This window comes from Panthera tigris, chromosome B1 (assembly GCF_018350195.1).
Source record: "Panthera tigris isolate Pti1 chromosome B1, P.tigris_Pti1_mat1.1, whole genome shotgun sequence".
Lineage (NCBI taxonomy): Eukaryota > Metazoa > Chordata > Mammalia > Carnivora > Felidae > Panthera > Panthera tigris.
Genome location: NC_056663.1, coordinates 39,840,995 through 39,867,189, shown reverse-complemented (window position 1 = coordinate 39,867,189; position 26,195 = coordinate 39,840,995). Strand labels below are relative to the sequence as shown.

The window sequence follows — 26,195 nt, the reverse complement described above, 5'->3', positions numbered from 1 at the left end:
TTTCCGGCCGCGCCGGCGCAGGAGGCCGCGTGCCGGAGTGGGGGCCGCAGGTAGGCGCAGCAAGCGGGAGGTGGGGAGACGGAGAGGCGGGCGGGAGAGCGCGGGGAAGCCACAGACCCGGGTGCGGCGTCCCGCTCGGACCCTAGAGAGACATGGGGCTGCGGGGCGGGCAGGCGCGGAGGGCAGAAGAGCTTCCTGCGGGGCCTGCCCTTGGCCGGCGGCGGCCGCGGCCCCAGCAGCGAGCGACTACCCTGCGGCCGAAAGTGGCACCTTTACGTGACGGACGCCTCCGCCCGGGTCGGGCCTGGGCTCCAGCTTGCGGGCTCCTGTGCTGCCTGGGGTCTTTCGTGCCGCCACTCCCTGGGGGCGGGGCTCCGTGTTAAGGGTATAGTCCAGTGCCGCCCGGTTTTTAAAGGCCGGCCCAGCCCTTTTGTTAGTATTGTCTTCTCCATCCTTTACCTTGGCTGTAGCACCTTTAGGTTAAGAAAGCATCCGGAACATTTAAAATAATTATTTTAATGTGCCTCGTGTTCTACCGGCAAACTGAGATTCTAGTCTCAATTTTTTTGGGTAGCGCCAATTCGTTTTTCCTCTGGTTGAATTCAGTATTCAATCAATTGGTAAAAATTAATTTTGTTCCATTGCCTTCTTTTAAATAAGCTGTGATTGTAGAGCAGTGGTTTCCAGTTTTTTGTTACCAGCTTTTTCCTATCAATGTCAGAAATCCTTTGTGTCTAAACATTGACTGAATTTCTCTTACCCAGCCGGCCCCACAATCTTTGTTCCCTAACTTGCAAAACCAGCAGCAACTTTCACTGTCATTTTGCTTATTTCAGGACAAAATTCCTTCAGCCATACAGCCTATCCACAGCCCTTGGCAGCCTACTCCAGAAATACTCCTTTCAAAGAAAAAAGGCCCATCAGGTGTTGGGGTGGGCTAAAGCTTTCTTTAAGAAATGGGCAGTCTTGGGGCACCTGGGTGACTCAGTCTGTTAAGTCAGTCTCTTGATTTTGGCTGGGGTCATGCTCTCTCCGTTCGCGGGTTTGGGCCCCGCATTGGGCTCTGCACGGACAGCAGGAGCCTGCTTAGGATTCTCTCTCTCCCTTTCTCTGCCCCTCCCCCCATCTCTCTCTCTCTCTCTCTGTCCAAAAAAAAAAAAAAAGTTTAAAAAAATACTAGAATATTAAAAAAAAAAAAAAAAGGAGGGAGATGGATAGGCAGCTTCACAGCATCCACCCTCAACCCCTGCAGTGACCATGCTATGTTCAATTCCTGAACCTTCAACACCTGAAGGTTGAAGGATTTAGGGGAAGAATGTGAGGCTGGAAAACTTGGCTCCTCCATGTACAGTTTAGTGACCTTGGCTAAGTCACTTCACCTCTGACTCAGTTCTCTTATCTGTTAAATGGGAATAGTAACAATTATATATGCCTCACAGAATTAGTGTGAGGTTGACATTGTGTAAAAGTTGAGTTTTTGGATGAGTCTTTTTTTGAGCATTCGGAAGTGGATGTGAGGACTTAGGGATAATTGAAAGACTATTGAAGCATATAACTAACTGCAGGGCCCATAAGAAATGCATTAAATGGTAACTGGGTAATGGTGATCTAAGGTAGATTAGAAAATATGAATTTCTACAGAATTTGTACCTGATGTTGGCACCCTTTGCATGGAAGTGAAGAAAGTGGTATGCCTCCAAAAGAAAAAATATGGTATAAGCTTCAGGCCCTATACAACTGAATCTACTACCAGTGGTGAGGTGGAATCAGTGGAAGGTTGTCGGCAAGGGGGTTTGCGAATTAAAAAGATGGTGAGTTCAAATTGGAGTTGGTGCTGGATGAGAGCATCAGAGGACAGGCACAAGAAGAGATGAAGAGCAGATTTGGTGGGACTGAGAAAGCAAAGAGGAGTCAGTGTGTGAGGCTGTGAAGACAAGGAATCCTGGGTGATCAGGTAGTCAGTGCATTTTTACTGAGTTCTTGGCTATTTTCCAACTGCTGAGGATACAGGGGTGTGCAAAGCAGGCAGATAGTCCTCCGGGAGCTCACAGTTGAGGAAAAAGGAACCCACGTACTGGAGCCTGGACTTCTCAAGAGGGGTGCCTTCAAGGGTGGAGGAAAGCTCAGGGCCTGGAATGTGGGGTGCAAGGAGGGGTCTGGAAAGGCAGACAGGCTGGATCTCATGGGACCTTATGGGAGTTTGGACTTTATCATGAGGACAGAGGAGGACTGTTAGATGGTTTTAAGCAAGGGGTGATCAGATTTGTGCTTTAGAAAGACCGCCCTGTGTATACCAGCAAGAAACTTCCGCACATGCAGGAGTGTGTACAACACTTGCTTTGCTAGTTGTGGAGTTCAATGTGCCAAACTCGAGCTTCATGTGTCTGTGTGGATAAACCTCATAAACTTAATATTGAGCTTTTAAAAGAGCAAGTTGCAAAGGGTATATACAGTACAATACTACTTGTATGAAGCTCGTGAAAACATCCATATATTATGTTATTGTTTATAGGCACACTGGTGGTGAAAATAAAAAGCATGTGTGGGAATTATATACGTCAGTGGTTCTTGGACTCGAGCATGCCTCTGAATCACCTGGAAGACTTGTTAAAACACAGATTTCTGGGCTTCACTTCAGTTTCTGATGCAATCGGTCTGGAGTGAGGACTCAAGGACTCACATTTCTAGGTGATGCTGCTGCAGGTCCTGGGACCAGAGTTTGAGAACTCTGATGTACATCAACTTGTGGATGGTGATTACTTCTTGGGAGGGAGAAGAATAGGACTGGGAGGGGTCCAAAGAGGCCTCAACTGTATTTCTTTTTAAAAGATCTTCAAAAAAAAATATGATGCACTGTTACTTGACAAAGCTTGATGGGTGTTCATGATATTATTTTTTAGATTTTTGATGCTTTAAACATTTCAGGAAAGAAAAAATCCTGTTTGCTGTTTGGAAAATGGACTGGAAAAGAGAAAGAAGTGGGAGTCCATGTAGAAAACTGTTGGCAGAAGCCCAGGTAAGAGATACTAGAGGCTTAGACCAGGGTGGCGGTAATAAGAAGGGATTTGAGGGGCGCCTGGGTGGCGCAGTCGGTTAAGCGGCCGACTTCAGCCAGGTCACGATCTCGCGGTCCGTGAGTTCGAGCCCCGCGTCAGGCTCTGGGCTGATGGCTCGGAGCCTGGAGCCTATTTCCGATTCTCTGTCTCCCTCTCTCTCTGCCCCTCCCCCGTTCATGCTCTGTCTCTCTCTGTCCCAAAAATAAATTAAAAACGTTGAAAAAAAAAAATTTAAAAAAAAAAAAAAAAAAAAAAGAAGGGATTTGAGAGAGGTTTGGGTGATAGAACTGACTGTACGTGGTGACTGGTTGATTTAGAGGTCAGGGAAAGAGGGGACCAAGTCACTTGCTTTGTGACTGGAGCAAGTAGGTGGATTATGTGTCTGGCACTGTAAGGGAATCCTGGAGGAGGGGCATGCTGGTGACAAGAAAGAGATAGCTCAGTTATGGACATCCCCGGCCTTGAGGAGCCAGCTGAGTGAAGTGTAGGAGAAAGACCTAGGCCACAGTGGAGACTTGGCAACCAACGGCATCACCATGTCTGTGAATGAGATTATGTGGAGGGAATGTGTAGGATGGAAAGATGGTCTGTGACAGACCCAGAGGAATAGTGTCAGCTAGGGTAGGGCCCAGCCAGCTTCTGCTTGCCACTTGTATTTGTATGACCTGCAAGCTAAGAATGCTTTTTACCTAAAAATGTTGGGGGGAAAGGTCAAAAGAGGAATACTCTTTTGTGACACAACTATATGAAAACTACATGAAATTCAAACTTCATTGTCCATAAATGAAGTTTTATTCAAACACAGCCACACTCATTTGTTTATGTACTGTTGCAGGCTGCTTTCACACCCTGGTGACAGAGTTGAATGGCATGATACAGAGCTTGTGGCCTCTTATCACTTTACACTGCTGCTTGGTGGGTCATAAGTCATGTGATGCCGTTGTCACTGGATTTCAACTTTTGGCTCCTAAACCTAAATATTTACTGTGTGGCCTTTTATAGAAAAAAGTGCTGATTCTTGACCTAAGGTCTAAGTTAAGACACACTTGGTCATTTTTTGAATATTGTAAAAGAGAGATGGCAGCTGTTTTATCCATTTCTTTAAGAGCACCTTGTGAGAATCAGGTACTGGTGGAAGAAGCTCAAGAGACTCTGAGGCCTGAGTGGTCAAAGTCGTCATAGTTCCAGTTGAAATCCATGAAGACAGGAGGGAATGGGCCAGGGAGAAAGATGCGGGCCTGGAGTCTTTATGAGAAAGGTAAGCGAACATCCATCAGAACACTGATGGGTGTAGCTGGAAAGACTGAGGGCAGGTTGAGCAGGTGGCATTGTTTCAAGAAAAGAAAGAGATTTGAGGCTGGAGCAATTCAGTAGAGCCGGTGTTTACTGGACACCTCTTAGTGACAACCAGGACATGCAAAGCAGCATTTTTTAAAATTATTATTAATTAGAAAGAACTACACTGGGTGGTAGAAGAGTCCCCTACTTCTAAGATTTTTTTGCTTAGAGGAAGCAGTGTTGCTGTGCTGACCCTTGACATGCAGCCTCACTGGGCTGGGTCACTGGAAGAATAAAGTTGTCATTTACTGAGATTCTGACCACTGGAAACAACGGATTTGTGGGGAAAGAGCAGACATTGAGTTTGGGAAGTATTTCTGTTATCTTTTTTTTTTTTAATAAATTATTATTTTTTTAATGTTTATTTTTGAGAGAGTGCAAGCAGGGGAGGGGCAGAGAGAGAGGGAGACAGAGGATCTGAAACTGATGTGGGGCTCAATATCATGAACGGAGAGATCATGACCTGAGCTGCAGTCAGACCCTTAACCGACTGAGCTACCCAGGCGCCCCGTTTTGTTATCTTTTTAAGTTGAAATATAATTCATATGCCAGGGGCGCCTGGGTGGCTCAGTTGGTTAAGCGTCCGACCTCAGCTCAGGTCACGATCTCACAGACCGTGATTTCGAGCCCCGCGTCGGGCTCTGGGCTGATGGCTCAGAGTCTGGAGCCTGCTTCCGGTTCTGTGTCTCCCTCTCTGTCTGCCCCTCCCCTGTTCATGCTCTGTCTCTCTCTGTCTCAAAAATAAACGTAAAAAAATAAAAAATAAAAAATAAAAAAAAAAAGAAAAATATAATTCATATGCCATAAGTTGTTTTTAATTAATTAATTTATTTTTATTTTTAAATCTTTATTTTTGAAAGAGAGAGCATGAGTGGGGGGAGGGGCAGAGAGAGAGGGAGACGCAGAATCTGAAGCCAACTCCAGGCTCTGAGCCATCAGCACAGAGCCAGATGTGGGGCTCGAACCTATGGACTTGTGAGATCATGACCTGAGCCAAAGTTGGACGTTTAATCAACTGAACCACCCAACCGCCCCTAAAGTTTGCTTTTTAAAGTGTATGGTTCAGTGATTTTTAGTATATTCACAAGGTTTTGCGACCATCACCACTAATTCCACAACATTTTCATCCACAAAAGTAATCCAGTGCCCATTAGCAGCCATTCCCCTTCCCCTTTCACTCAGCCCCTAGCAGTCACTAATCCACTTTCTGTATATGGATGTGCCTGTTCTAGATATTTCATATCAGTAGAATCCTATGATATGTGATCTTTTGTGTCTGCATGTTTCATTTAGGATAAAGTTTTCCAGTTTTATCCATGTTGCAGCATGTATTAGTGCTTGATTTCTTTTTGTGGGTGAATCCTATTCCATGTTTGGATATATCAGATTTTTTATTTGTCCATTTATCATGAGGGACTTTGGGTTATTTCCGCTGTTTGGCTGTTATGAATAATGCTGCCGTGAACATTCACCTACAAGTGTTGGTATAAACGTATGTTTTCAGTTCTTTTGGGCATATACCGAGCAGCAGATTTGCATGGGGAACTCTATGTTTAACCTTTCGAGGAACTTCCAGACTATTTTCCACAGTGGCTGCATCATTTTATATTGCCACCATCACTGTAGGAGGGCTCCTATTTTCTCACAGCCTCCTCTGCACTTGTTCTTGTCTCTTTGATGACAGCCATTCTAGTGGATATGAGGTGGGTCTCATTGTGGTTTTGACTTGCATTTTCCTGAGGACTGTTACAGTTGAGCATCCTTTTGTGTGCCTATTTGCCATCTGATATCTCCTTTGGATAAATGTCTGTTCAAGTCCTTTGCCCATTTCTAAATTGAGTCACTTATCTTTTTATTGTTGAGAAGAAATATTATTTTTGAATTGTCTGTCAGATGTTTAAGTGATGTCAAGGAGCCAAGGGTGGTGTTCTGAGGAGGCTGGGACTAGGGCTTTACAACTGGGAGCTGTCAGCAGGTGGGGACAGAGAGCCAGAGTCTGGATGAGGTCACAGAGCTTGAGGGAGAGGTCTGTCTGAGCCCTGAGCACTACAGCAGCTTAGAGTCAGAGGCAAAAGGAGCCCCCAGAGTGCACCTTCCTGGGAACCAAATAATAAAGGCATTTCAAGAAGGAGAGAGTGATCAGCCATTCCAGATGCCACTGAGCAGTCAAGAGAAAGAAGAGAAAGGGCCGAGGCCATAGAAATGAACTTGTCAGGTGTATTGACCCATTTCAGTGGATGTGACTGTGGAGCAGTGGAACATGGCATCTCAATCACAGGAAAAGAGAGTTATTTTTATAGAATTTTGGGGGTGAGGCGCCTGGGTGGCTCAGTCAGTTAAGCGTCTGACTTCGGCTCGGGTCATGATCTCGCAGTTTGTGAGTTCGAGCCCGCGTCAGGCTCTGTGCTGACAGCTCGGAGCCTGGAGCCTGCATCGGATTCTGTGTCTCCGTCTCTCTCTGTCCCTCCCCCAATTGTGCTCTGTCTCTATCAAAAATAAATTTTAAAAAATGTAAAAAAAAAAAATTTAGAATGTGGGGGGTGGGTGGAGTTTAGGCAAAATTTAAAGGAAATAATGTTTTGATGGACTCAAAGTTAAGCAGGGCTGCCTGTAAAGATGTCAAGATCTGGTCCGGACTGCAAAGTGGACCCCAGAGTCTGGTTCCTGGGAGACCACAGGGTTCACATAGATGTTGAATGCCTTCTCCAGAAACTGCTCATGTGCAGTTCTGCACCCAGTTGGAAGCAGAGGTGGCTTCTCTGTATCAGAGAGACTTAGCTTCTCCAGGCAAGAGTGGGACATTTCCCTGTTCTTGGTAGGACTTTGAGTGGCAAAATTTTTGATAGTGTGTGACTTTAGAGAGCAGAGTTTCTCAGTGAGTAAGAAAGCAGTCTTCATTCAAAGAAGGGAGTTGTTGATACTTTATACCTGTAGTGTGTCCTTAGGAGAAATGCTGCTTTCTATGAATTTTGTAGTTGGCTTGATCCATGTCTGGTGTCCCAGCTCTATGAATGGCAAGTGGATTTTACTTTCTCCAGGAGAAGGTATGAAAGAGCTGTCCCCTCTCAAGCTTCTGTTCTCAGTGTGAATCCTCAGAGAGGTCTTCTGGCCCGGCATCATCCAGGGAATTTCTTCTGTTATTCTCTGTCCTTGAAAGCTTATCACAATATCTGAGAAGCTTTTTTGTTTACTTGTTTATTGTCTGCCTTCTCCACTGGCTTCCCCCTAAGGTCCAAGAAGATAAGAACCACATCTGTTTTACTCACAGATCCCCAGTGCCTAGAGTTGAGCTTATGGAAACGGCTTAATACGTGTTGAGTGAATGAGAGGGCTGGAATTTAGTGATGGAGTAGAGGGAGTGGATTATTGGAACCAGATGCAGGACTCTGAGCTCACACCAGCTGGCAGGGCTTCACGATGGAAGCCAGGCTGTCGCAGGATTTCCCACGGCTCCCACTCCATCCTGGAGTTCAAGGGCCTGAGGGATACCCGGACCCTAGGAGGGCCCCTGGAGAAGGTAGACCATTTGAATTATTGCCATTTGTTTATGTGCAGAGTTGCAGTTTTTATTCAGCAAACCTCCTTTTTTGGTACTTTGTGACAGAGTATTTTCAAACCAGTGCCTGGGGCCAACCAGAACGCTGAGTGACCCAGGTGTCTGGGTGGAGACCTGAGCTGGGAGAAGGAAGACGCTCGTGGAAGGTAACTGTTCATGTCACAGTCATTTCAGACACAGGAAGCACAGAGTCAATTCTGTCACTAGTGTTCCCCATGCATCCCAGTACTGATTTTTTTTTTAAGTTTATTTATTTTTGAGAGAGAGACAGACAGACAGAACATGAGCTGGGGAGGGGCAGAGAGGGAGGGAGACACAGAATCCGAAGCAGGCTCCAGGCTCTGAGCTCTCAACACAGAGCCTGACATGGGGCCCGAACTCACAAACCATGAGATCATGACCTGAGCTGAAGTTGGACGCTCTACCAACTGAGCCACCCAGGTACCCCTTTCCCAGTACTGATATTAAGCGAGCACACTGTTATGGCCATCTCCTGTGTCAGAGTACTGACATGCTTCCGCTCTGATTCTGAAACAGCTTCTGCCTCAAGCATTCTTGAGTGTCAAGCATCTGATGTCCAGGGTCCTTCCATCTCTCTCCCTTGCCAACCCCTCTGCCATCCAACAACTAGGCAGTAATGCTCCACTGCGGGCCTCACACCGGCTCTGATGCTAGAGCTGAATTGGTGATTGTCCAGCCTTCCTGGCAGTTACTTCGTGCAAGGATCACCACCATCATTCCAGCTCGTGTGCTCATCAGCTCTTACCCCGCAGCACTGCCAGAGCCTTTTACCTGGTCTCCCAGCCTCCATCTGTTCCACCCCAAACACATCTTTCACACCTAGCCTTGCTTGTTAAAGACGCTAGGGAGCGGGACACCTGGGTGGCTCACTCATTTAAGCATCCGACTCTTGGTTTTGGCTCAGGTCATGATCTTATGGTTTGTGAGTTTGAGCCCCGTGTCTGGCTCTGCACTGACAGCGTGGAACCTGCTTGGGATTCTCTCTCTTTCCGCCCCTCCCTCGCTCTCTCTCATAAATAAATAAACTTTAATTTAAAAAAAATCCTTAAAAAAAATTTAAGGAGCTTTCTAGCACCTTCCAGGGAATATCCCAGCTCCTTAGCTGGGTTCAGGAGACCCTCAGCATCCAGCCCCTACCCCTACCCCTACCCTACCCCATCTCCTCTCTGGCTCCTCTCCTTTGTCCATCTTCTGCCCTGGCCCCGCTAGACTAACAAAAGCAGTTTTCTTTCATTTTACCAATTATTCATTAAATATCTATTTAGTGCAAATTGCCGTGGGAGAAACAAAGACACCTTCCTTTTAGTTGAATCTAGAGTGGATGAACCCAGACGTTAGTTTGTAATAAAAAGACAGTGATCTTGAAAACAGCTGACATTGAGCATTCTGTACCTTCTTTAATCCTCACAAAGATGATAAAGCATGCAAGATCCTTGGGCATAAGAGGCATGAGAAGCTGTGTTGTCCTTAACCCCTTGTCACCCAAACACCTTAATGGACGTAAAAATTGACTGGTATTATTTCTTGTTTCATTTTATAATTCAGGAAATTACAGGGGATAACAGTATGGAAAAGAAAGCCCAGGACAGCAGAAAAGGTGCCCCCCACAGAGCAGTGCCCCCAGCTGTGGGGCTGCTCTTCTCCATGGCCCTCATGAACACGCTCCTCTACTTCTGCCTTGATTGGTTTTTCATCTCCTGTCCACGCTCTGCTCCCAGCTCTGCTCACTGTCCCCACGGACACTTCAGAATTGGACAGATGAAAAACTGTTCACCGTGGCTGTCCTGCGAGGAGCTGAGGACCGAAGTGAGGCAGTTGAAGCGTGTTGGAGAAGGAGCTGTGAAGAGAGTGAGTTCTGGGTTACAGCTGAGTGTTATTGGGGTGGTGTTTCGGGATAGCAGCTTGGCACGATGTGTTAAGAGCCATCAAAATACCTTTGGCCCAGTGATCTTGCATCTGGGACTTTATCCAAATAATCCATTGGAAGGAAAAAAGCTAAATGCATAAAGGAGATTTTGCTTTGTTATTCATAGCAATAGAAAACCAGAAATAATAAATGTAAGGGACTAGTTAATTATGGTCCATCTACTTGATAGAATGTTCTGCAGCCATTAAGTGTAGTTAGGAATCTCGTGTGAAAAAAACATATGATGAGAAGTAAAAAAATGCAACATGCAAAATTGCACAATACATGATTTTCAACTGCAAAATTAATGTATTTATGTAGAAAATATAGAAATTACAGAAATTGTGCTATAGTGAAGGATTATGAGCAATTTTTTTCATTCTACTTTTCAAACTCTGTCATGGTATTGATGTTTTAAAATTTTTTTGTTTATTTTTTTTAAGTTTATTTATTTTGAGAGAGAGAGCAAGAGAGCAGGGGCGGGGCAGAGAGAGAGGGAGAGAAAGATTCCCAAGTGGGCTCCATGCTCATTGTGGAGCCCCACACGGGGCTTGAACTCAAGAACCATGAGATCATGACTTGAGCTGAGATCAAGAGTCAGACACTTAACCAACTGAGCCAGCAAGGTACCCCTAAAGTTTTTTTATTAAAAAAAATTTTTTTTTGTTTGTTTTTAATGTTTATTTATTTTTGAGAGAAAGAGAAAGAGCACGTGCATGAGCGGGGAAGGGGCAGAGCGAGAAGGAGACACAGAATCCAAAGCAGGCTCCAGGCTCTGAGCTCTCAGCACAGAGCTCGACATGGGGCCTGAACTCACAAACTATGAGATCATGACCTGAGCTGAAGTCGGACACAGCCTGCCAGCTGATGTCTGGGGTACATAGGGTTTGGTGGGACTGGGGGGACCGTTGGAGCAGTTTGAATAGAGGGACAAGGTGGTGTGTGTGTGTGTGTGTGCGTGCATGCGTGTGCATGCACACTTTCACACGTGAGTACAGAAGAGACCGAGGTGTGGGCTAGGGTGGAAGATTGGCTAGGTCTTGCAGGGGAGAGATGTCACCGCTTGACAAGGGTGTTAGCAGTGAATGTAGTGAAAAATCTGTGGATTCTGGTCATGTTTGAAAGGTAGAGCCAGTAGGATTTCCCAGTAGATCAGTTGTGGAGTGTAAGAGAGGGGGACTTTGTGTGCTGTCTCCCTTCTCATCCTGTGTTCTGCTCACACTGGCTCATTCCTGGTCTCCAAACAACCAGGCATGTTCTGTCTTGGGGCCTCTGCTGGTACCCACCTTTTTTACTGGGACACGTTTTCCTCAAATATCCATACAGCTCACTCTCAGATCATTCTGAACACCCAGAGTAACGAGCCTCTGGCCCTCTTCCCTTGCCCTGCTCTGTCTTCATAGCACATGACAAGGATCTTGGCTCAGGCAACAGGAAGAATAGGGTTACCATTACCTGAAAGGGGAGGGCCGGAAGAACAGAGTTTCTGTGTGCATGAGGTGAACATGTTAAGGCCCTCTAGATGCCCACGTGGAGACACAGATGGTTGGAAGAACAAGTCTCGCATTTGGGTCAGGGGCAGGGGTTGGGAATATAAATTTGGGATGGTGCTGAAAGGATGTGAAGAAACCACCAGGGAGGGATGTGTGTAGAGAAGAGGACTTACAGCCAGTTGATTTCTGTCTCCTTCAAAGAGGTGACTTTGAGGGGCTGGCTGCCCACTTGTTTCCATGTTACTGCTCAGACCATTTTTTGTATCTTTTTCAGAATTCCTCTTGGCCTTGAAGGATATATTTCTGGGTAGGTAGCTTTGATGGTGGCAAATCGTTTGAGGATGGATTGGAGTTTAGGGAACCTCTACAAATCATGCCCATCCAAGTATGGGGTTTAATAATAAGGACAGTAACTCTGATTAATGCAGTTTTGTTTATTAAAGTGAAGTATGATGGGGGCACCTGGGTGGCTCAGTCAGTTAAGCGTCCAACTCTTTATTTCGGCTTAGGTCATCATCTCAGTTTGTGGGTTTGAGCCCCGTGTGGGGCTCTGTGCTGACAGCGCAGAGCCTGCTTGGGATTCTCTCTCTCCCTTTCTCTCTGCCCCTCCCCAGCTTGTGTTCTCTCTCTCTCTCAAAGTAAATAAACATTAAAAAAAAAAAAATGAGGTATGACTGAAAGGCAATTACATTGTTTTTGTGTGTCTTTGGCTGAAATTTGCCCTCAGGGCAAAAGTATTTTGTGCGCTGGATGTTAGCTCCATCAGTGAAGAGTCTTGTCTGTCTTGTGCCCTTGAACCCCAGGGTCTTTACAAGTTCCAGCACAGGTCAGCCTTTCACTGCCACCACAGGGGCACTGAATTGAACGACTCCTTGCACTAATGTGTTTCCCATTGCTGCTACCAGCTCCTCTCCATGTGGGCACCCCTCCTCACTGACACCCCAAGCTGGGAGGCGTAAGCTTCTCAATAGGAATTTCTGTAACCAGAGTTCTTGCATCGTGCTCGTTGACCTCCTCCTCTCCTAGCACCCTTGCTTCAGTAATTCTTCAGTATCATCAGGACCTCCAGGGTGTTGATCCCATGACAGTTTCACTTTCTGTCTTCACTCCCCTATGTCACCCAGCAGCAGAGCCTCTGTGGCTGTTACCCTCAGTGTCACTCTCATGCAGACTCATGCAACAGCCCGTCCACCTCTCTCTCCGTTGTGCCCGGTGGGAGAGTCCCAAACCCGGTGACCCCAGCTGTGCACCTGCATCTGAGCAGTTGCCCTGGACAAAGTCGCACAGCCTTGGGATTTAATGCATGACCACAAACCTCAGCCGTGCAGTCAGCACAGCCCAGCAGCCCTACTCTGTTCCCTCGGCAACTTTTCCTTCCCCTGCCTCAACTAATGATCTTGCTGCATGAGTTATGAAAACAGAATCTTCCCAAAGGGAATTCCTTCATCCTCTGCCACCAGACCTGTAAGCCCTCCAGCTCAGGTGTTGTGACTTCTCGTGACTTCTCATGACGTTCTTCACTGGAGCTCTCCACTCTTTCCTGCTCCCTCAGTCTTCTCCACTCTGAGGGTCATCCTGACTGGCCTACAGACACGCACGCTTTGGCAATGGAAATCGCTTTCCCAGATTCCCTGTTCCTCGGAAGCGCTGTGCATGCTCTCCTTCCTCTGTAGCGAAAGTGCTAGAGCTCTGGCCCCACTTCTCTTCTTGTCCTCTGCCAGGATGGCTTCCAAACACCCCTTCTCCAGGGAACTGCCCTTATCCCGACACCTGCAAACCCCAGGTTGGACATTTCTCTGTCTTCTCTTGCTTTATTTTTTCTGCAGCCTTTGATCCAGTTGACTCCTCTGTCCTTGCAACCCTGGCTGTCTGTGCTACCACCTCTTCATGGTTTTCCTGCTCTCTCACTGGCCATTCCTAATGACTTCCCTTTGCTGGTTTCTGTTCCCTGTCTTGCCCCCTGGTTCTCAATCAGAAGCGATTTTGTTCCTCCAGGGGACATTAGGCAACAGGTAGAGACATGTTTGTGGTTGTCACATCCTGGGAGAAAGGGGGAGTGGTGCTCCTGGCATCCAGCGGGTAGAGGCCAGGGAGGCTGCTAAACTTTCCACAATGCACAGCCTCACCCTAACAAATAATTAATTACCTGGCCCAACTGTCTGTAGTGCTGAGGTTAACAAACATCGTTCCTCTTAGTTGCTTCCTGGATCCTCTTCTTTTGCCTTCTTTAGATATACTCTTAAGTGATTGAATCTAGTGCCATTGCTTAAAGACATTTTGTGTTCTTGGGACTCCCAAATTTTTGTCTCTAGCCTGTAGCTCTCCCTAAGCCACATTTGTATATCCAACTACTTATTTATTTGATATCTCTGCTTGGTGGTCTGTTGAGCATCTAAGTGTCCTGAGGATGGAACTCTTGATAATTTCCCCTCTGAGTCCCACTCTCCCAGCCTCCCCTATGTAGGTCAACACCACCACTTCCTTCCCACCTCCTTGCTGGAGCCCAAACCTGGAAGTCATCTTGGATCCTCTCCATCACTCCCCCTCAACTAAGCCAAGAGCAAGTTCCATCAGTTATATTTTCAAAACAGGCCCCAAACTTGTTTGATGATCTCCCTGGCCCCTGACCCATTCTAGCTGTCACCATTAGTTGTTGCCTTGGCCCGACTTGCTTTTGCCGGTCATGATGCCCCAAGCATACTTGTCTTCCTTTTTTTGAGAAAGAGAGTGATGCAAGTGAGTGAGGAGCAGAAAGAGAGAGAGAGAGAGGGAGAGAGAAGCAGGGCTCACCTGAAGTGGGGCTTGTGTTTTGCCCGAAGTGGTGCTGTTGTTCACCCCACGCAGGGCTCAAGCTCACCCAGAGTGGGGCTCCACTGTGTGCCTAACGACTGAGCCACCCAGGTGGCAGGCATAGTTGTCTTCTAAACACAGCTCAGATCATTCTACACTTGCAGGGCTTCCCTTTCCCCTTAGGGGGAAAAGCCGCACCTCTTACCACAATCTGCCACCTTCTTCCTCATCTGGACCCAGCTCACCTCCTAAACTCACCCCAGATGGGTCCCTCACCCTGCCTTACAGTCACCTTTGCCTTTTCTTTTGTCCCTTGATCAAACACGCCCTTTTTCATCTCAGGGCCTCTGCAGTGCCTTCCTCTATGTCAGACACAGTAAGCTCCCCCTCCATCATCCAGTTCTCAGCTTCTGGGTCACACAGGGGTCACTTCTCAAGAGGGGTTCCCAACACCCGTCTTCAACCCCCCCCCCCCGCATTACTCATCTGGCTTCCATTTTGTTGTCTCGTAAACGTAAGCTCCCTGCGGGCATGAAGGTGTGTCCTCTGCCTCTAGCGCAGGGCTTGCTTTATAGAACACATTTTAGGAGCTAGAAGACAAAGGCTCTTTAGCTGATTCCTCATAAAATAAAACACTGGTTTTGCTTTGATGGTTTCCTCATTATACAGACATGCAGCCAACCCCGTCTTTCCCCAGACTGTGTTTTTGGTTTGTGTTTGGGATTGCCTGGAGCAGTGTGCAACTTTGCCCCTGAAAGGCAGATTGACTTGTTGCTTTTTCTTTTCTGCTTTTCTTTAATTATAAAAGCAGTACATTCAAATATTCAGAAGGAGGTGAAACATAAAGTAAATTTCCCTTCTACCTCTTGGATTCCCCATCTCTGATCTTATTCTCTGGAGATAACAGTGAGAGATTCATCTCTTTTAGATTTTTTTTTTTTTTTTTTGGTAAATTTTATTTCATGTGTATTTTTTAAGTTTTTACTTTTTTATTAAATTTTTTAAAATTTTTATTTGAGAGAGAAAGAGAGAGCCCAGAAGCAGGGGAGAGAGGCAGAGGGAGGGAGAGACAGAGACAGAGAGAGATCTCAAGAGAGAGAATCGCAAACAGGCTCCACGCTCAGTGCAGAGCCCAACTTGGAGCTTGATCCTATGACCCTGGGATCATGATCTGAGCTGAAATCAAGAGTTGGACACAGGCCCCCCTTCAATTAAGTTTTTAATTTTAATTCTAGTACAGTTACCATACTATCCCTTTTAGATTTTTTTTTTTTAATTTACGAGAGAAAGAAAACATGAGTTGTGGAGAGGGGGCAGAGGGAGAGAGAGAGAGAGAAAGAGAGAGAGAGAGAGAGAGAGAGAGAGAGAGAGAGAGAGAGAGAGAGAGAATCTTAAGCAGGCTTCATGATGAACACAGAGCCTGACATGGGGCTCGATCCTACAACCTGAGGGCATGACCTGAGCCGAAATCAAGAGTCGGACACTCAACCAACTGAGCCACCCAGGCACCTCTTCCTTCTAGATTTTTATTTATTTGTTTGCTTATTTTTAAATAAATTTTAAGACATATTTTATTTTTGAGAGAGAGTGTGCAAGTGTGCTCTATGAAGGGCAGAGGGGGAGACAGAGAATCTCCAGCAGGCTCCATGCTGTTAGCACAGAGCCCTGGGCAGGGCTTGAACTCACGAACCATAAGATCATGACCTGAACTGAAATCAAGAATCGAGTGTTTAACCAACTGAGCCATCCAGTGCCTGCATTTTTGATTTTTAAACCCAAGATTACATTAAAAGAATGAGATACATACTCTGTCAGCCATCTCAAAGACAGAAATACCCACATCTTAAGGGCCTGCGCATTTTCTGAAACAGATTTGGTGCAACAGTACTCGTGAGAGAGAAGAAAGATTACAGTGGAACCAATTCTTCCAGAAGGCAGAAGGTCCTGCCATATTGCTGTGGATAACCAAAGCATGATTCAGGTCACACCCTGTTTTGAACAGGGGTGAACAGAAGGTGGTATAACCTCATGTATCATTCCATGTGCCCAGCCCATGATGTTGACTTTATGAGATCACAGATCACTGTTAGAGTCTTTACAGCTGCATGTTTTTCCTTTAAAATTAAAAATATAGTACAGGGATGCCTGGGTGACTCGGTTAAGTGTCCAATGCTTGATTTCAGCTCAGGTCATGATCTCATGGGTTCTGACAGCGTAGAGCCTGCTTGGGATTCTGTCTCTCTTTCTCTCTCTCTCTGCTCCTCCCTGACTCATTCTGTCTTTCAAAATAAATTTTAAAAATATAATACATTAAAAAGCCATAAAATTTGGGTTGGATCCTTTTAGAAGAAAGAATTTGATTCTCTTAAAATTACTCTGTAGTCCTCTAGTTTTCTGTAACATTTAGAAGGATGTTATGTGATCTATTTTTAATACTTCAGGCTGAAAAACAGATGTTACATGAATTGTATACTTAAAAGTATGAGATAACAGTGTCCACTTCTCAGTCCCTTTTGCAGGGTCCACCTCCTCATCCCCCTTAACCTTGGATCCTTCTTCCTCTATGTTCAGTCCCTGAATGACTTCATCGAGCCTCTTACATTTATCTGCACAAAGACCTCTGCCCTGAACTCTCTAGATTTTTCTATACAGCTGCCTACCCCACATCTATCTCCACTTGGATGTTAGAAAGGCTTCTCACATTGACTGTGCCCCAGACCATCCCCCCAGCCTGCTTTTCCTTTATTCTTCCCCAGTGTGGTGAATGACAACTCCGTTAGCCCAGTTGCTCAGGACACACACCTGGGAAGAAGCATCCTTCATGTGTTTCTTTCTCTCACATCCATGTTTAGTCCATCTGCAAGTTATTGTCTCTGCACTCAGAAGAGATCCAGAATTTGGCCAGTCCTCAGACTTCTCTGCCTGTCTCCCTCCCCCCATTCAAGCCACCATCATCTTGTACCTGGATTATTTCAGTAGCCTCTCAAGTGGGCTCTGTGCTTCCACACTTGTCCCTCTCTCAGCCTTTCACAACCAGAATACTGCCATTAAATTCTAAGTAGCATCTCTCCTCTGCTCAGAATTCTCCAATGGCTCTCTTTCTCATTCAAGTAAAAGCCAGAGTCCTTTCACCAACTTAAGGGTTTTATGAGGTCTGCACCCTTTTCCAACCTTATTCCTACTCCGTTCCCCTTTGCTTATTCCTCTCCAGCCACTCTGGCCTTGCTGATATGGCAGCCTGTGGGCATGCTGCCACCCCAGGGCTTTTGCCTTTGCTGTTCTTTCTGTCTGGCCCATGGTTACCCCAGATAGCACATGGCTCATGCCTCTACCTCCTTCAGGTTCTTGCTCAAATGTCACCCCAGTGAGAGCTTCTTTAACCCTATTTAAAATTGAAAACCCTTCCCTGCTTAATTTTTCTTCAGAGCACATTTTACCCTCCAGTATACTTTATACTTGTCCTGTTTATTTTCTTTATTGTCTGCCTCCTACATTAGAATGTGAATTTCTTAGAGGCAGGGATTTATATCAGTTTTTTTATTAACACAAATATTTGTTAAATTTACGAAGACACAATAGTTATTTTTTTACTACAAAAGACTGCATAAAGTAAACTAATTATTTTCTAAAATTTATCCTTTAAATTTGTAATAAAGGATCACATGGATAATATATAAAGAGCTCCTAGAAATTAATAAGCACAAAACAACCCCATAGAAAATTGGATATAGGACAATGAACATACTTTCTGCAGAAGACCTACAGAAATGTCAACAATGATTAAAAAGTGCTCAGTCTCATTAGTAATCAGGGAGATATAAATTGGGACAGTAAAATGTTTTTCATTTTTCAGATTGGTACATGTTAGCAAGATTGATAATATCTAGTGTGATTAAGGCTGTAGAACCTAAGATTCACTCATACACGACGAGAGTGCCTGCTGGCACAGACTTTGGAGGGTCGTGTTGGCCATCCACATTCCTCATTCAGTCACCTGTCTACTTACCCAGCTTATAGAAATGCTTGAGACATGCACAGAGTTATGAATATAGGGCTATTTGTTGTAGAATTGTTGTTAATAAGAAAAAAAGGGAAATAATTTAAATGCCCATCAAGTCTTTAAAATAGATCACATAAAACCATGTTAAAGATTATAGAGCTGCATGGAAGAAGGAACTAATTCATCTGACTACGTCCGTTACAGATTTCATGAGTCTTTATTATATTACACTTTAGTTTTAAAGAAATGATCATTTGAAAAATCTCACTGAAAATATACTAGCATAGGTAGTGTACCAATACTATGAAATATTGTGCAGCTTTAAAAAGAATGACCTTGGGGCGCCTGGGTGGCTCAGTCGGTTAAGCGTCCGACTTCAGCTCAGGTCACGATCTCGCGGTCCGTGAGTTCGAGCCCCGCGTTGGGCTCTGGGCTGATGGCTCAGAGCCGGGAGCTTGCTTCCGATTCTGTGTCTCCCTCTCTCTCTGCCCCTCCCCCGTTCATGCTGTGTCTCTCTCTGTCTCAAAAATAAACGTTAAAAAAAAAAAATTTAAAAAAAAAAAAAAAAAAAAAAAAAAAAAAAAAAAGAATGACCTTTAGGGGAACCTGGGTGGCTCTGTCAGATAAGTGTCTGACTTTGGTTCAGGTCATGATCTCATGGTTTGTGAGTTTGAGCCCCATGTTGGGCTCTGTGCTAACAGCTCAGAGTCTGGAGCCTACTTCATCATCTGTGTCTCTCTCTTTTCTCTGTCCCTCCCCTTCTCATGCTCTGTCCCTCTCTCTCTCTCTCAGAAATAAACATCAAAAAAAAAAAATGACCTTTAGAAAGAATATATATACAGGAAGGTGTAAGGTATTAGTTATGTGAAAAAAAAAAACAAGTTGCAATATGACATGTATGTTATACTCTTATGTCACTGTAAACTCAAATGCTATTTATAAAGTATGCATTAACACGTATACACACATAAAGAAATGGCTGTGAGGTTACAGTTAACAAGTTAACTTTGGGTGAGTAAAAGTAGGGGAAGGAAATCTCCTTCTGTTTTTGAATTTTTACCAAGAAGAGTATTCTTGATTAATTTTATAATTTAAAAAAAAGGTAAAACTGCCCTCTCTAAATAAGAGAATTTTAGAAAGTGTAATAAAGCAACTCAATTAGCTATTGCTAAGAAATGATTTTTTTTATATAAAATTTTTTTAGTGTTTATTTATTTTTGAGAGAGAGAAACAGCACAAAGGGGGGAACAGGCAGAGAGAAAGAGAGGGAGACGCAGAATCTGAAGCAGGCTCCAGGCTCCAAGCTGTCAGCACAGAGCCTGACACAGGGCTCCAACCCATGAACTGCAAGATTATGACCTAGGCCGAAGTCGGCAGTCAACCGAGTGAGCCACCCAGGCGCCCTGCTAAGAAATGATTCTTTTTTTTTTATTTTTTTTTTATTTTTTAATATATGAAATTTACTGTCAAAGTGGTTTCCATACAACACCCAGTGCTCATCCCAAAAGGTGCCCTCCTCAATACCCATCACCCACCCTGCCCTCCCTCCCACCCCCCATCAACCCTCAGTTTGTTCTCAGTTTTTAAGAGTCTCTTATGCTTTGGCTCTCTCCCACTCTAACCTCTTTTTTTTTTTTTTTTCCTTCCCCTCCCCCATGGATTTCTGTTACGTTTCTCAGGATCCACATAAGAGTGAAACCATATGGTATCTGTCTTTCTCTGTATGGCTTATTTCACTTAGCATCACACTCTCCAGTTCCATCCATGTTGCTACAAAAGGCCATATTTCATTTTTTCTCATTGCCACGTAGTATTCCATTGTGTATATAAACCACAATTTCTTTATCCATTCATCAGTTGATGGACATTTAGGCTCTTTCCATAATTTGGCTATTGTTGAGAGTGCTGCTATAAACATTGGGGTACAAGTGCCCCTATGCATCAGTACTCCTGTATCCCTTGGATAAATTCCTAGCAGTGCTATTGCTGGGTCATAGGGTAGGTCTATTTTTAATTTTCTGAGGAACCTCCACACCGCTTTCCAGAGCGGCTGCACCAATTTGCATTCCCACCAACAGTGCAAGAGGGTTCCTGTTTCTCCACATCCTCTCCAGCATCTATAGTCCCCTGATTTCTTCATTTTGGCCACTCTGACTGGCGTGAGGTGGTATCTGAGTGTGGTTTTGATTTGTATTTCCCTGATAAGGAGCGACGTTGAACATCTTAAGAAATGATTCTTAAACGATCCCTGACCTGTGGATATTTAACTTGGAAGGTTTCAGATATTTGTGAGTGATTCCAAAGACTTTCATTTATCTGAGGCACAAAAATTCAATGTAAACAAGGGTTTAGGAGGAAGTCATAAGGCCTGTGGTTGAACTTCTTCCAACATTTATTTATTTACTTATTTAATGTTTATTTTTGAGAGAGAGCATGAGCAGGGTAGGGGCAGAGAGAGAGGGAGACACAGAATCCAAAGCAGGCTCCAGGCTCTGAACTGTCAGCACAGAGCCCATTGTGGGGCTCAAACTCATGAACCGTGAGATCATGACCTAAGCTGAAGTTGGACACTCAACTGACTGAGCCACCCAAGCACCCTACCATTTATTATTGAATAATGTATGAATAAATTGTAGCAGCTTCCCTAAAGTGATCACTGTTTTTATGTGAAAAATGAGCCTAGGATACCAAGGCGTCTGCTGGAGTTGGTGGTCACCATGAGGAGATAGGTCTAAGGAACTGAAGGCCCTCAACAAAAAATAAGATTTTTATATTGGAGTCAAGTGTTGAGTTCAGTGTTGATGCAGGTCTATGGAGAGAATGTGTTCCATGTCAAAAAATATATATACGAATAAAATATATATATGAATAAATATATGTATTCATGAAACTTTTAGTGAATTTAGCAGCCAGAGCAAAATGGCTTTTGAAAAATTCAAATATAGTTAACATACGGTGTTATACTAGTTTTCGGTATACAAGTAAAATGGCTTTTTAATAGAAATTATGATCCAGGGGCACCTGGGTGCCTCAGTCAGTTAAGTGTCCAGCTGTGGCTCAGGGCATGATCTTGTAGTTTGCAGGTTCCAGCCTGGCATCAGGCTCTCTGCTGTCAGCATAGAGCCCACTTCGGATCTTCTGTCCCCCTCTTTCTCTGCTTCTTCCCCACTCAACACTGTCTTTCTTTCCCAGAAATAAATGAACATTAAAAAAAAAAAAAACAACAAACAAAACTATGGGGGCATCTGGGTAACTCAGTCGGTTAAGCGTCCAACTTCAGCTCAGGTCATGATCTCGTGGTCTGTGAGTTCGAGCCCTGTGTTGGGCTCTGTGCTGACAGCTTGGAGCCTGGAGCCTGCTTTGGATTCTGTGTCTCCCTCCCCCCTTCCCTTCTTCCACACACTCTCTGTTCTCTCTCTGTCTCTCAGAGATGAATAAATGTTAAAAATAATAATAAGAAGAAGAAATAATAAAAATTGTGATCCATAGTGAAATTTCTCAATTTTGAGTTTTTGAAAAGGTCTTGAAAGATTTCTTTTTATTTATTTATTTTTTAAGTTTTATTTATTTTGAGAGAGAGAGAATCCCAGGTAGGCTCTGTGCTGTCAGTGCAGAGCCCGATGCGGGCTTGAACTCTCAAACCGTGAGATCATTACCTGTGCTGATCAATAGTAGGGCGCTTAACTGACTGAGCCACCCAGGCGCCCTGAAAGATTTCTCTGTAAATACTAAGGGTCAACTGTCGGTACCTGGGTTTTTCCATTAATGAACCTCTCTTTTCAGATCCCAAAGAAATCTTCACAGGTCTCTAACTCACCTCCATTTGATATATTTTTGAGTTCTTTTTAAAAATGTTGTTAAATATGAAAGTCATGTATATTCATTCTAGAAAAGTTGGAAAATACTGTGACTCATAAAGGAAAAAAATCGCCCAGGATCTTAGCATGTGAAGAGAACTGAAACAGCCTATTTCCTTTGATTTCCATGTAATTTTGACTTGTTCTATGCAGTTAGAAAAACATAAATGAAATTTTGTATCCTTTTTCATTTGTGACATTACTTTTATCTGTGAAAACTCTCTCAATATGTGCATTTTGCTGACCCCATCGTCTTCTTTTGAGTGGTCTACCATTACTGAACTACTCCCCATTTTTTGATGGACGGATAAGTTCCAGTTTATACTTTTATAAGTAGTGCCAGATTTTTATTCCTAGAGATTTGTTCTATCTCCGATTACTTCCTTAGATAGAGTTTAGATTTGATCTTAAAGGCACTTGATAAATCATGCTCCAGATTGGTTTCGAAAACCATAAGCTTTGTTTTAAAGAGTAAGTAGAAGCACAGAGAAACAGCCTGCTAGCAGCAGAAGCAGCCTGGGGCAGCCATCTCCCCACTTCTGAGCCCGTTTTCTCTTGTGCAGCCTTCTGCCTTCCCTTTGGGGATTTAAGCAGAAGATCAGAGGTTCTTAATGACAGTACTTCCCACAAGCCTTTCCTGGCTAATAAAATGGAGAACCGAGGCTTCCTGTGCGTTTGTTCCCCTGTTGGCCACACCAGGATGGGCAGCTCTAGTGTCTGCGGGTGTTTCAGCTTCTGCTGTTACAGTTGAAGTAACACAAAACCACACGCCATGTAAAATTGTTTTCCTTACCTAAAACTGTTTCTGTGGTTTGCTATACTACCTTGAAAAATGAACAAGTAATATTGTGATGCGTGAGGTGCTGGCCAGGTGGACTCCCCACTCACTTTTCCAGTCTTCTCCCCTGGTCCTCCCCATCCTCAGCCCTTTCTGCTGCAGGAATTTGGACCTGGTCATTTTGCCACTCCGTGCCTTTATACAGCAGCCCCCTCTTCTGGGAGTGCACTTCCCATTCTCCACATCCACCCTGCAAGCCCCAGTCATCCTTCAGCCCAACTCCCGGGAACCTTCCAACACCCTCTCCAGATGGCGCTCAGCACCCTAAGCAGAGTCCCTCCTGGGCCCGCCCTAGGCCTTCTGCACTGGGTGCCTGTGTTTGCTCAGCAGTGAGTCTTTGTGACCAGGCTGAGAGCCACTCTAGGACTGGGTTTGTCTGCCTAGTTTCTACCTTCTCTGCACCTGTGGGGTTGGTTTCCTGCTCACTAACACAGGTGACGGTTTCAGGTTTGATTGTTTCTGGCTTGGTTTCAGGTCTTCCTGTCTGAGTGGAAGGAACGCAAAGTCGCGCTCTCACGGCTCACCAGTCTGGAGATGAAAGATGATTTCCTGCATGGGCTGCGGATGCTGAAAACCCTGCAGAGTAAACATGTTGTCACCTTGCTTGGATACTGTGAGGAGGACAACACTATTCTTACCGAATATCACCCCTTAGGTTCCTTGAGCAATCTGGAAGAAACGCTCAACCTTTCCAAGTACCACAGTGTGAACACGTGGCAGCACAGGCTGCAGCTGGCCATGAATTACGTGGCCATCATCCACTACCTGCACCACAGCCCCCTGGGCACCCTGGTCATGTGCGATTCCAGTGACCTGCCCAAGACCTTGTCCCAGTATCTGCTGACGAGCAACTTCAGCATTGTGGTAAACGACCTGGACGCCTTGCCCCTGGTGAACCACAGCTCAAGGACGTTTGTGAAGTGTGGCCACAGGGAGCTTCACGGGGACTTTGTGGCTCCAGAGCAGCTGTGGCCCTATGGAGAAGACATGCCTTTTGACGATGATCTCATGCCCTCATATGATGAGAAGATCGACATCTGGAAGATTCCAGATGTCTCTAGTTTCCTTTTGGGGCACGTTGAAGGAAGTGATATGGTCCGATTTCATTTGTTTGATATTCATAAGGCGTGTAAGAGCCAGACTCCTGCAGAAAGACCCACTGCTCGGGAAATTCTAGACACTTATGAGAAGGTTTTGAATCTGCTCAGAGAAACTGTGATGTCCCAGACAAGAGAAATGCTATGAAAACCATTCAGTCAGTGAAGAATGGGTTTCAAAGAACAAATGGAATCATTATAGCAATTCTTACTCTAATGGTGAGTTTTTTGCTGTTCAGTGTGTGGTTCTTCCTCTGTATCCACATCCACATGCACGTGTGAGCGTTGCTTATCCCTTGGTGGGACCTGGGAAGATGACTCACCTTCTCACACTGATCACTCCTACTGAACTTGAGAAGCAGTGGATCTAGCCATATCTGAAGGAGGTAACAAAAATGTCACCACATAGGGGCTTCACCTGCCCTAATTACTGAATTTGTAAACTTGTAAGAAACATATAAAGAAAAGATCCGTAAATGGCAGGATATGAAAGAAATGTACAGTGGTTTTCCAAAGAAGTTTTTTTCCTCATTTTTTTAGATAATAGTCAACATTACCAGGGTCATGGGAGTATTTGTGGCCTGTCAACATCACATGGTGTTGATGAGGCCATCTTTACTGTTTTAAATGATTGTTTAAGTGTTTACTTTAATGAATGTGAAGCTCTTGTGCCATCCTCTTTCCAAAAATCTAAAGGAGAACTATGATAGCTTGCTCTTTGAAATTTTGAATGGACAAGGAATATTTAGAACAGCAAGTATGAGGGAAATTGTATTTATGTTACTGCCTTGGATGGTGTTTGTGAAATTCCTATTTATCTTCCAGCTAGGTTTTCTGTGTCCAAAATAAATTATTGTGAACAGTTTACATCAACAGTGTCACTCATTACTGGAAAGTGTCAAATCCTTCCACTTGAGTTGCATGATGGAATCCTTTAGAAAGTTCTTTCTTCATCACTGTCATCTTCCTTTGTAGGGGATAATGGATTTGGTGTGTATTAATCATCACTAATAAGATGGTTAAAGCTGACATTGAGGGACAAAGATGCCCTGCAGCAGATGCTGCTTTCCCTTGAACTTGAACAGGTGTCAGGATCACTAGACTCACAGGAAGCTGTGTCTCACCCTAGAGTCTCTGACTCAGTAGGTCTGGGGCAGAGTCTGAGACTCTGCATTTCTAACTTGTTCCCAGATGATGCTGGTGCTGCTGGTCTTGGGACTACATTTTGAGAACCACTGCCCTTAATTGTTAGGGAGGGCACCACAGCAGTAGGATAGGGTAGTACAATCAGTATTATGTCCTGTTCTACCACCTGTGGGGCTCAGTGGGTCATGTGCTTGATCAGAGAATGTGCTTGCCTAGAAGATTTTAACTGTCACTTTTTGTTATGAAGACTGCCATAACCAACTAGAATGGCTGTGATCCAGAGGATGGACAGTAACAAGTGTCGACGAGGATGTGGAGAATTAGAACACCCGTACGTTGCTGGTAGAAATGTAATGTGGTGCAGCTGCCTGCAGAACAGTCTGGCAGTTCCTATGACCCAGCAATTCCACTCAAGACAATTACCCAAGACAATTGAAAATATGTTTACAAAAAATATTGTACATGAACATTCATAGCAATGCTCATAATAGACAAAAGATGGAAATAACCCAAATGTTCATCCACTGGTGAATGGATAAAGATGTTACCAGGACACCTGGGTGGCTCAGTCAATTAAGTGTCTGACTCTTGATTTCGGCTCAGGTCATGATTTCACTTTGTGAGTTTGGGACCTGCAGCGGGCTCTGTGCTGACAGCACGGAGGCTGCTTGGGATTCTCTCTCTCTCCCTCTCTGCCCCTCCTCTGGTCACTTTCTACCACTCTCTTTCAAAAATAAATAAAGCAACCTTAAAAAAGAAGACGATGATACCATACAATAAGATATTATTCAGCCATAAAAAGGAATGAAGTATTTACTGATATATGTTCCAACATGGATGAACCTTGGAAACATTCTAATTGAAAGAAGCTGGTCACAAAAGACCACATGTTGTATGCTTCCATTTATATGAAATGTCCAGAGCAGACACATGCATACAAATAGAAAGTAGATTAGTGGTTGCCAGGGGCTGGCGGGGGTTCAGGATGAAGAATGGGGAACACTTGCTATTGGGTACAGACTTTCTTTTTGGGGTGATGAAAATGTTTTGAAATTACATAGTAATGGTCATATAACTGAATATACTAAGTAACACTA

At 44.5% G+C, this 26,195-nt stretch overlaps 1 protein-coding gene across 6 annotated transcripts; it reads left to right on the top strand.

The window, feature by feature from the left end:
* POMK (protein O-mannose kinase) lies at positions 1-25,603 on the top strand. Of its 6 annotated transcripts, XR_006216629.1 has the most exons (7): positions 1-50; positions 2,926-3,016; positions 4,163-4,314; positions 7,999-8,096; positions 9,517-9,819; positions 23,330-24,171; positions 25,346-25,603. XR_006216629.1 is itself a non-coding variant. In XM_042983337.1 (6 exons), the coding sequence occupies exons 5-6, from the start codon at positions 9,538-9,540 to the stop codon at positions 24,098-24,100; spliced, it is 1,053 nt and encodes a 350-aa protein (XP_042839271.1). In that variant the 5' UTR covers positions 1-50; positions 2,926-3,016; positions 4,163-4,314; positions 7,999-8,096; positions 9,517-9,537; the 3' UTR covers positions 24,101-25,034. The 6 variants fall into 6 exon arrangements, 5 of the variants coding, with proteins under 5 accessions (XP_042839271.1, XP_042839273.1, XP_042839272.1 ...); XM_042983337.1 differs by lacking the exon at positions 25,346-25,603 and having other exon boundaries at positions 23,330-25,034; XM_042983338.1 differs by lacking the exons at positions 1-50; positions 25,346-25,603 and adding an exon at positions 93-121 and having other exon boundaries at positions 23,330-25,034.
* The last annotated feature ends 592 nt before the right edge of the window (positions 25,604-26,195 follow it).